Source organism: Pleuronectes platessa, chromosome 19 (assembly GCF_947347685.1).
Source record: "Pleuronectes platessa chromosome 19, fPlePla1.1, whole genome shotgun sequence".
Lineage (NCBI taxonomy): Eukaryota > Metazoa > Chordata > Actinopteri > Pleuronectiformes > Pleuronectidae > Pleuronectes > Pleuronectes platessa.
In genome coordinates, this window is record NC_070644.1 from 6,119,342 (window position 1) to 6,131,199 (window position 11,858).

The 11,858-nt window shown below is 38.2% G+C and overlaps 1 protein-coding gene across 1 annotated transcript; it reads left to right on the plus strand.

The window, feature by feature from the left end:
- The first annotated feature begins 563 nt into the window (after positions 1–563).
- trappc13 (trafficking protein particle complex subunit 13) lies at positions 564–11,481 on the plus strand. Its single transcript, XM_053410916.1, has 13 exons — positions 564–725; positions 2,082–2,150; positions 4,395–4,494; positions 4,931–5,015; positions 5,114–5,241; positions 6,182–6,254; positions 6,580–6,624; positions 7,055–7,072; positions 9,889–10,022; positions 10,131–10,329; positions 10,432–10,532; positions 10,928–11,075; positions 11,168–11,481. The coding sequence occupies exons 1-13, from the start codon at positions 680–682 to the stop codon at positions 11,273–11,275; spliced, it is 1,254 nt and encodes a 417-aa protein (XP_053266891.1). The 5' UTR covers positions 564–679; the 3' UTR covers positions 11,276–11,481.
- The last annotated feature ends 377 nt before the right edge of the window (positions 11,482–11,858 follow it).

Genomic DNA, 11,858 nt, shown 5'->3' on the forward strand with positions numbered 1-11,858 from the left:
TGTTACTGTTAATAGTATGAGTCACTTTTTGTTATTACACAAATAAACGAAAGCTTGGTTTGTTTCACACTAGTGTAATACATACATGGGCCGTTAGATGTCAGTGTAGAGCAACATCTACATGGGGTGTTTTACACAGGGATAAATAAAATTCCAACAATAATTTATAGGGTAATTACGTATTATGCTGCGAATATTCTACCTATAGAATCTATTAGTTCTTACCATATGTTAGCTCCTCATGCAGTTTTTAAATGGTGTAATGAGTTGACATATTCTTATCAACTGAACTTAACAAGTAAGGCATGAACCAAAAGTAAAAAATAAAATTATTTTTCATCACAACTTTGGCTTTCGTGGTACAAAGGTAAATTATTTAAAATTCACTCCCATTTTAAAAGTCAAATTTTTATGATCTTACTTTGTATTCTCTTTTATAATTATATGTATTTTATTAATAATAAACAATATTGTTATATTATTATTATTAGAGACACACCAATAACGGATTTGTTGTAATACACACCACGGACTGCGAGAGGCAGTATTGCACATTGAGAGCGTCCCAAATCAACAGACGAAGAGAACACTGTTTCCTGTCGGACTTAACTGCAGCAGCAACATTAGCATTAGCATTAGCAGCTGATTTCTCCCCGATAAAACAGTTCCCTCTGTTAAAATGGATGTAACTCAGGCTAAACAGGAACACCTGCTCGCATTAAAAGGTATTTTAGAGTCATAAAAACATTGTATAGATTGTATAAAATTGTTTCAGGAGTGGTATAGATGAGTTCATGTTTCACTGTAGCAGGTTGCTGTCATTTGTTGTTGCTGTTAGCTGCTAACAGTGCTAACAGTGTCAGACGTTTACGTTTCAGAATGTATCACTAAGACAGTTTGTGGCACTCGTATCTTTAAATAGTATTTTTCTCGTCCGTATGGTATTTCGAATCTGCTAGCAGGAGCTACGTCATAATGACAGAAGAGATGACAAATCATGTGTCCGGCTGTTCAATATTTCAACAGCCTGACTCTGTCACCAGATCCCAGTTTGTAAATGTGGGACAATTAAATATAGTTATTATCTTCTGCCGTTAGTTGACGAAAGTTGATGAAATAGTGATCGGAGTAATCGATAAGTAAATTGAAATAAAACTAATCAGCAGACATCGATCAATCTTTAGGGTTTAGAGTTTTTTTCGGCCAAACATCTGCAATAAACATGTCACATTCTGCTTCTGTGAACGTGTGACAGCCATTTGATTCTTTTCTGTCATTTGCTTGACTGAACAATTGCTTTGTTCGTTATAAAAAATACTGTCTTTAATTGATAGTTATAACTTTACAAAAATGTGTTAGTTGCAGGTACATTGAGTTTCTAATGGTTTTCACATTTGTTGGGAATTCTTGCTCTTAAATATAATATATAGCATAATACAATAAAGTGTAAAGCTATAAAAATAAATGTTATATCCACACTACATAAGTTCATCAGTGTACCTAAGACAATGACACTGTGCTTTGCAAGACTGCTTTAGAGTAAAGCTGCAACGGGTAGTAATTACATTATAAATTAGTAAAAATAAGTAATTATCCAATTAAGGGAAAGTAATTGACATCTTCTCTTTAAAACATTTTAAGCAGAAATGCCAAAATTTGGTTAGTTCCTACATTTAAATGTGAGACGGTTGCTTAATTTTATCTAAACATAATTGAAAAACTAAATATCGTCAAATTTTACAAAGTTGCTTGAACAGAAAATAATTAAATAATTTTACTGTTGACAGAGTATTGTGAAACAAAAATAATCAGTAAATAAATAATCATAACTTGCAACCCTACTCTAGATGATTATATTGACGTCCAGACCCAGTGCATAAAATAAGAATTGAAATTTACTTAACTTTAGGTAAAACCATACCTGTATGCACTTGACACTTTGTTGCTACTTGTTACTGACACTAGGATATGCTCGTAAAGTGGGAGAGATAACTGTCACCGATAAAACTGTACTACAAATATGTGAAAACATAAATCACGGCGACTAACTAACTTGCCAACGTCACTTATTCCCTTCACAGTGATGCGGTTGACCAAACCAACGCTCTTCACAAACTTGCCAGTGACGTGTGAGGATCGAGATCTGCCAGGTGAGAGATAGCTAACAAACACTGAGCCTGAAGGAAATGTAATGCTTGAGAACATCCATGAAATCATATAAACGTCTCCAGAGTTTAGTTATCTAAAGAAATGAAATCGCTCGTGAGTCATTATGAGAAGCAGCTTATCAATTACCTATAAACTATGGTAATAATTAGTTTATCAAATGGCTCATAGTCGTGGTAAAAAGAACAGGCAAGAAACGCAAACATGAACATTAGTACAAAAATTCTGTTTAGTATATTTGAAGCAGTTTTCATCTTTTTGTTCTAATCATTTGACTGTATTAAAAAAATGAAAACAAGACAAATATCTCAGGATAAATAGTTGGTGTCATACACAGACGAAGATGTCAAGAGAGTGTTCAGTGATAAGTTCCATCGCCGGTGTCGATGTGCAGTGAACCCAAACCTGATCTTTGCAGTAGAATTTGAAAGTTATACATTTATACTTTCCCTTTGCCTGCTGTACCCCTCCTCACCTGAATCCTCCTTAGACTTTGTTGTGAATGCATCTGAGTGGAGAATCTCCTGTTGAAGCACTAATGTGTGAAAGGCTTATGTTTCTGTCGACGTTTTGGAATGTTTTTGCTTTATGATGGCCACCTCTTCCCCCCCTTGGGGTCATTCAAGTTAACTCTATCCTATCCCTATTCCTGTCCCACCCGGTCTTTCAAATATTATTGAAGGGGTCAGCAGAGAATGCTGTTAAAGTTTTTTAGAGCTCATAAAATATTATGTTACACGCAGTGTGTAAACAGAAATTAAATGAGTCTTTTTCTGGTAGATTTTGTATTTCATTTCTTGTAGCATTTGCTTTAGACCTTGTGTACATCTGCATAATAGATTCTTATAGATGGAGTATTTGTATTTGCCTCTGGTGGAGCACAGCACAGAGCAATGTGGTCCCTGCACCGGTAACTGAGCTCCACATAAACCATTCCTCACACTGTCACTTCCAGGTAGGATCGCTATTTATATAAGTTGAGATCAGTTTCTTTATAAGCATAAAGATTAATTGGTTGAATCGGATATTACCATCAGTTAGACTCACTCATGTCGATGTCATTGTTATTATTCATATTAGAGATTCATGTAAATGAAATAGTCTTAATGGTTTCTTCATAGTATTATTGTTATTATTATTATTATTAGTCAGTGAAATGGTCAACACATATAATGACATGTGGTCTCGTTGATGAACTGAAGGACAGACATTTGAACCCAATAAAAGCTCTTCTGCTTTGAAACCTTATCTTTTAACGCCTTTACTCCATCTCTTCGATCTGCCCAGCAGGATGGAAAAAACTTTCATAAAACTGAAGTTACCATTATTAAAAACAAGAGTGTCTATCGCCTATATATATCCTCCCACCTGCAGGCTGGGAAAAATGTACAGCCGTACTTGTCCTGAATATGATCTCGTTTTATGCTCAAAATCTGAGCATATAATGGATAAGTTGATACCTGCAGAATTACTGTGTAAGAGGATTTTAAGTTGTAAGGTTACATAATTGTGTAGGTACTACCTTTATAATATAATTTGATTTGTTTAGCTAATAAACATTATCTCAAGGGGCTTTACTTGGTAAGGATCGAGACCTTACAATTCTAAAATTACCATACGCGTCAGGGACAGGGTCACACAAGCTCAGTGCGGCGTACATCAGGTGCATCTGGGGTCGGATTCAGACGCAAAACACAGAGAGCCTGCCAGGGTCATGTCGGGCTCGGCTAGTTTTCTCTCAGGCTCAGACAGCTTTCGAAAGGAAAAATACAACCTCAGGGATGCACTGGTTGAACTGTTTGTCATATTGATATTAACTTTGTGTGTTTGCTTATACAGATCCAATCCCGCTTTGTTTATGTGTAAATCTAAACTTCACTGAGTGAACGTCATTGGTATTATTTTTCATGTGAGGTAACATGAGGCTATGAATTGCTGTGGCATCTTCAAGTCATGGCCTCCAACCTATCAGCTTCAGGGGTCACGTATGTCTTGTCCTCTGGAACTTTGCAAAAATCGTCTAGATGATTGGAATTATAATTACTTACACGAAACTTATTTGGACACTATGTGTTAGATAAACTCCTTCGTCCCTCTGGTTCGGACATTATTAACTTAGCAATGACATCATTCCGTCCAGTGTTTTTTGACTGCTCTTGGTAGAAGGTGAGGCAAATTCACTGACATGTTACAAACTTGACACATGCTTAATATCTTTTTCTCTGCAGGAGATTTGTTCGGTCAACTTATGAGGGAGGACCCCTCCACCATTAAGGGAGCCGAGACATTAATGCTTGGGGAGATGCTCACATTACCACAGAACTTTGGGTAATTACAAAATTCTAAGAACTAAAAAAGCTGGAAGTTAGTTTTATTAGAGAGGCGGTGGTCTAGTGGCAGAAACTTGGACTATGGGCAGAGAAGGTCTCAGGTTCGTCTCTGGTTCGACTCCACGGAGAGACAACAAAAGACGAACCTGGATTGATCTGTCCAAAAATCCAAGAGTCTCCCTACCCTGTCTAGTGCCCCTGAGCAAGGCACCTTACTCCCCCAACATCTGCTCCCCGAGCGCCTGTACGCGGCTGCTCACTGCTCTGTGTGTACTACACAAGATGGGTCAAAAGCAGAGATTAAATTTCCCTACCTGCATGAGTGTGCCTTTGCATGACTGTGCATGTGTTTGGGACGAATAAATGCATCTTAATATAAAGGAAGGTTTAGATTTGACTGTGAATTGACTTTCCCACATCTTTGCATTACACAGAAATATTTTCCTCGGGGAGACTTTCTCCAGTTACATCAGCGTGCACAATGACAGCAACCAAGTTGTGAAGGACATTCTTGTGAAGGTAGTGTTAGAAAACCACATGTATTATACACTTCACACGTCTTTTTTACACATTATTGTCATGTGATGCAATATGTGATGTCATGTGATCGTTCCCAGGCTGACCTCCAGACCAGCTCACAGAGACTCAACCTCTCTGCTTCAAACTCTGCAGTAGCCGAGCTCAAACCCGAAAGCTGCATCGATGATGTCATACATCACGAAGTCAAAGAAATCGGAACTCACATGTGAGTGTTTTTACTACATGTAATATTTGACTATGTAGACAAAATAAATTACATTATGTTAGCCCTTATTTTATTCTAACTCTAAACCCAAAACTATCATCCCGGCAAATGTTTTTTGCCCTTAAAATATAATGGCTAAATTCTAGTTCTACTTCATGTTTACATTTTGATTTGTCTGATGTAAGTTAACAAGGGATCAACGGTACAATGACGAGTGTTGGACAAGAAGAACAGATCAGCTCAGATGTAAGAGCACTCTTATAGAAAATGTGAAGAAGGATAAAGAAAAATGAATTCTCTTTTATTTTTAAGTTGAGCTCAATATGAATCTGTATTATCTGTATATATATATTGTTTAAAGGAACACTGTTAATGAAGCGACCCAGACGCTTCTCTGTCTGTAGGTTAAAGAAGATCCGCAGTAAACCTGCAATGGATTGTTTTTGTGTGTCTGTTTTTCGTTGTTTGAACTGGATTAAACCGAACTGTGTTGGGCATTTGGGGAGACTGAAATGGAATTACTTAAATATATACGGATTAAACCCAGGATGTTGAGACTATGGGAGACACACACACCAAGCTCACTCACCTCTTTCCTATTCTTTGGTTATTTTTGTTTACGTAGTTTAAAGTGAAGTCAAGTCGATCATGTTCTCCAGTATTTGGTGCGTCGACAAGTTCACTCGTGAATCCTGCGGAGAATCTCCTGCTGTGTTCTTACATGGACTCATTTTTTTAATCTATAGTTTTTACCATGGGAGCAGGCTGGAGAAACTGTGGAGAAGGTCTTAAGCCTCTCTCTGGGAAACTTGCATTTTTACAGCCCCGCTGGGGAATGTCTGGAGATTATCCCGATTTATTATCAGTTTATGTCTAAAACCAGCATTTGTTGTGTTTGTTGCTATTCTAATTGTTTATTTCCTTTTGTCCCAATGTCCAGCTTAGTCTGTGCAGTCAGTTACACAACACAATATGGGGAGAAGCTCTATTTTCGGAAGTTCTTCAAATTCCAGGTAGGTAATATTCGAGCGTTCTCATTTGACGACAGTGGTTAGCTCGCTTGAAGCTTTGAGGAGGCCTGAGAAATGTCACAGGTCTACAACAGAGCAAATGCCATTCTCATGTGTGCCGTGCAGTTGGTTTATTTCAGTCTTCAGCCCTCAGTTTGTGAGCATGTTGCAGCCCGTGACTTTTTAGGAAAGCCTTGTATTTCCATTTCTTAGCTAAAGATTCAGATTGGAATATATTTGCATTGAAATTATTTATTTTCCCCCCCTGCCAATGGAGACACAGTGTGAGAAAACAACAACATTCAGTCTCCAATCTATTTTCAATCAGGTTTTGAAGCCGCTGGATGTGAAGACGAAGTTCTACAATGCTGAGGTAAGTCAGCCGCTTTGAAATACCACGGGCAGCAGCAGCTGCAGCAGGATAATGGATGAGATAGAAAGTGCTGCTGCACATCTTTCAACACGTCGTCCTGCAAATAGAAGAACTGTATTGTATGACATGCAAGTTCTTATGGGGCATGTGTAACATGCTTCAGATCATATTTCATAGGAAACATTCTATATGCTAATAGAGAGAGTTAGTGTGGATTGGTCTCATGGAAAAACCCTTACACCTCCAAAAAAAGAGGATTCAACAGAAATCTGAATACCTGGAGATGAAGGGTTTTCCTGCTAGATGTTTTTGCTTTTCCTCATTTTCATATCAGTAGCTTTTTATATTAGTCTGCAAATATTCATTGTCATCATCGTTGGCATGTAACTTCATTTGTTTATTGTGTCTTGTATTTTATTTTCTCCATTAGAGTGACCTCAGTTCTGTGGTAATTGTCTCTTCTGTTCTCATGGCTGAACGTTAATGTCTCTTAATCCTTTTGGTGCAACAGACTTGTTTTGTCTCTCTGGGCCCAACAGAAAGGAGCAAAGTAGAAAAATGGAAAGTGATTCATCAGTGTTGGAAAATCCGCTCGACTGTTAAAGCTAAACAAATTGTTTTGATTCATTCTAACCCGTTAGTCCTTGACATGAACTTTCCATTATTGTCCTTTTGCCCTTTCGTTGGACGCTCATGCTTTCCTGCAAACTCATCCTACACAGGGCTTGGACTTCCTAATTAAAGTGTTTGGTGTCAAATTGTGGTGGGGGGCAGGGGAACTAGATTGATTACAGAATATATCCTTATTGGGGAGATGATCAGTTTTCCTTTTTGATTGTTGACATTCTCTTTTCATTGAGATTCAAATGATTAAATTACAGACATGATGATGTTTCTCAAATGCTCATCCTATTGTTTACAGTGTTTTCAAACTAATTACAGTCTGATTGTCAGTGGTGATAAAACCCAACTTACTTTTCTTCATACGCCAATTTATTATTCAATCATTCCTAGTTAATGGAGTGATTCTATTTGATGATAGTGTTTGTAATAATGTGAGGTTTCAGGTTTTGGTTGGAATTGCTTTGCATGAAACGGAGACGCTCAGCGCTGTGACTTAACATTAACCTCATTCAGAATGGTTCATGGTCAGTTCTGCTTTTGATTGCAGGCATGAACTAATCTCTGCTTCTCTCTCATTGTATCTCCCTGTGTAGTAGAGGTTGCACTGTATGTGACGGCTGTAAACACCACTGAGTCTCACTCTCCTGAAGCATCAACTAGTTGCCTATATTAAACCAGGAATCACACAGGCCCATTTCAAGTCATGTAAGGTTTACCTCGATTAACTACGTCAGAACCAATCATTTCAGCAAAGTATAGTGAATGTTAGTTGTAGTTATATTATAATTAACACTAATAGTAAATAATGTTTAAAGACGTTTTGGATATCAATAAAACAAGAACCCACAAACATATACGAAACAAAACAAAATATACAATTGATACATTTACTCCCCACATCCCACAAACAAGGTCAATCAAACTATCTTCATATCAGATCTACTTAAATAGAATATGTTAAATCTAAATCGAATATAGAACCACACAATAAAATATACCATTTCTCTATACATCAATAGAAACTTAAATCACAATGGGTTAAAATTGTCTCATGCAGAGTGGCCCTAACCCCTGTGTATTATATTACAGGATTATAAGGATCTATCCTTTAATATTGCAATTTCATCTAATTTTATTATTTATCAATTGAATGCAAATGTTTACTTTCTTATTTTCATCAATCAGTGGGTGTAACTTATTGTTTGTCAATAATGATACAAAAATGTAAGATTAGAGAGAGTAATATTATTGCGGGTTGACTCCGCACAGGCCTTTGCTCTGCAGATGTCATGTGATGATTTATTTGTCCTATTTTTTTTTGAAGAACTAAAACCCCCTCGGTCAGTAGCAGTGTGTCTGTGTGTCTTCCGCACACATTTGAAAATAGATTGGTTCCACAACAAACTGCTGAAGGTGACAGAATAATAAAGCAATCATTCACTTCCTCTCCTCTCAGATGCAGATTATGTGGCTGCTTTGAATAACGTGATTGGTTCAAATCAAACAACTAGTTGATGCTTGCGAGACCTCACTGAAAGACTTCAGATCAGTCATCGTGCAACCACTACTGAGCAGTCTGCTGTTCAACACCTGTACTAACTCTGTCCTCAAAGGTCCACTGAGCAAACGTAATAGAGTTAAGATGATCTAATTAGTGTTTATATGTCTAAAGTTGTCGTCCGGTATATAAATGTTAACTCTCCTATCACCTTAAGTGTAGCTTAAAGGAAAGGTTTACCTTTTTCACGTCAATCTTAGAAATTATTCACATAATCGTCATATTTAGAGTACATCAAAAGGGTTAAGCTCTCAGTAATTATCCCTCCTGTCCATGCTGCCTATGAAAAGATGGTGTAGAAAAATCTGTTAGAAAATTAACATGTGGTCAATGGTAGACAAGAATAAATTCACTAAGTAGAGTAAACATATTTTTGGTTCATTGTGAAACTTTAGCAGGTCAGGGAACATCATTTCAGTTGGCCGAGTCGTTTGTTGGTGTGAAGAAACGACTCGGTCAGCAGACCACCTTCCAGTGAGGTTCTAGTGATCAGATGTCAACTGCGTCTCAAAGGGTCTTGGGTATGTTCACATCTGTACTCAGAGCTTAGAAGACATTCTAGGTGTGAATTGACAGACATAGTGCTAAACACGTCTGATCTGATTTTACAGGACTGATATTAATATCTGGTCTGAACAGGGTCAAAAGCTCACAGACATTTTCTTGTGCTAAATGACTTAATTTTCCATTTTTCTGTTTCCTGGTACGGTATTGATGCTTAGCGTCTGTACAGGAACAGTCGTCATCCCAAAAACAACTTTTAATGAGGCCCACTTGTGTCGTAACTTGAGAAGCAGTGAAATCTTTTAGGAAAGTGTCTCTTTATAGCCAGGAGGATAATTACAGGGAGAAATACCTCTCCAAATGTACACAAGAGAATGTGACTATTGTTTTAAGACTGTATTGAAAAAAAAGTGAACATATCTTTTAAGGCAGTAGGACTTTACACAAGCCTAACCCCTCTTTGTAATCCTAATACATAAGATCAAAGCGTTGCTCAGTTCGCCTTGGAGATATGCAGTTGTGCTTATTTGGGATCAAGGCAGCAACTTTTGGTTTGATACCTGTCGTCTCTGCTCCAGACGGATGAAGTGTTCCTGGAAGCTCAGATCCAGAATATCACCACCTCACCCATGTTCATGGAGAAGGTCTCTCTAGAGCCCTCCATGATGTACAACGTCACGGAGCTCAACATGGTCTCATCTGGAGATCTGGGGTAAAAGCACCATGCTCCTCCTTGTTGATGTTATTGCAGAAACATGGGTGAATATATTAATTTGTTGGCTTTAACATTTGCTCTTGTCTGTAACGTTTCCCCTGCCAGGGAGTCCACGTTCGGCAAAATGTCCTACCTGCAGCCCATGGACACACGGCAGTACCTGTACTGCCTGAAGCCAAAGCCGGAGTATGCGGAGAAGGCCGGCGTCATCAAGGGTGTGACGGTCATAGGGAAGCTCGACATAGTGTGGAAGACCAATCTCGGGGAGAGGGGGAGGTTACAGACCAGTCAGCTACAAAGAATGGTATCAGGATTCTGTCTTGATGTGGAAGTGCAGCTTAAATCAAATAATCTCACTCTTTAAATGTTTATTCTCATGATGTTCCTCTCCTTGTGTGTCCTCCAGGCTCCAGGTTATGGAGATATCAGGCTTTCTCTGGAGATGATTCCTGACACTGTCAACCTTGAAGAGCCTTTTGATATTATCTGTAAAATCACCAACTGCAGGTAACAGTCCCACAGTCCAGTAGACTGTTTTAACACCTGAGAGGTTACACCATGGTCCGAACCCAGGTTTATATCTTTTTAGCATTGTTTACATTTGATCCAGTTAGTTTTACTGCACATTACAATTTCAGGGAGCTGACTGAAGACTTTTTTTAATAACCTACTGCAAAAAAAACAACCCATGGGTCAGTTTTATCTGGATTTCTTTTGGTCCTTTCCTCCAAGGCTTCTTTCACACCTATAATTCTGGTTCAGACCAGACTAAAAAGTCTGAAGGTCCCGACAAAACAAGACAGCCCCTGAGACAACCTTCAATAGTATCAAATGAATAATGTGATTGAATTATTGAACCGACAGTGATAAAGCAGCTCTAAAATCCAGCCTTTCTGTTGCAGTGAAAGAACCATGGACCTGGAGCTGGAGATGTGTAACACCAGGTCGATCCACTGGTGCGGTGTATCAGGGCGTCAGCTGGGAAAACTTAGTCCTGCTGCCTTCCTCTCTCTGCCCCTCACACTCCTCTCATCTGTGCAGGGTCTGCAGGTATGAGATGATCTTTATACAAACACTATCATAATTATGCTGTAATCTAATATTGTTGCTGCTTATTAACATCACATTTGTCTCTGTTTCAGAGTATTTCTGGACTGAGACTGACGGACACCTTTCTGAAGAGGACGTACGAATACGATGACATTGCACAAGTGTGTGTGGTCTGCCCATATACGAGCAACGAGTGCTAGAAGTTTTAGCAACCTTTTTTTGCATTTTAGACATAAGTGGACCAACTGTGAAATTATGCATTTCACTCTTTTTTTGCAACCTAAGTGGATAATAATGTATTTTAAAAGAAATTGTGAATAATATGAATTAAACGATCACCTTGTTGTTTGAATTATAATGTAAATGTGCATAAATGTTAATAAAATCTCTGTAATCTTTAAATACCTATTGCTTTTAAAAATCTATTTCATGGTCCACTGTGGTTTTTATGCCTCTGCACTGGCGACAGCCACTGGCCTGAGGTTTAATGTTTTTGGGGTTGCATGTACGCCTGTCTCATCTGAACATGATATCTCAGAACGCCTTGAAGGAATTTCTTCAAATCTGGTACAAACATTCTCTCGCACTCAAAGATGAACTGATTAGAATATGACGGTCAAAGGTCAAGGAGACTTTGATGTTCCAACACTTTTTCCTCTTGTATCTAAAGAACTCCTCGAACAAATGTTCACTTAGACTCACGTATTAACTAATTTGATTTGAATGGTCAAAGGTCAAGGTGACGGTGACCTCATGAATGCACGATGGAGCTATACAGCCGCT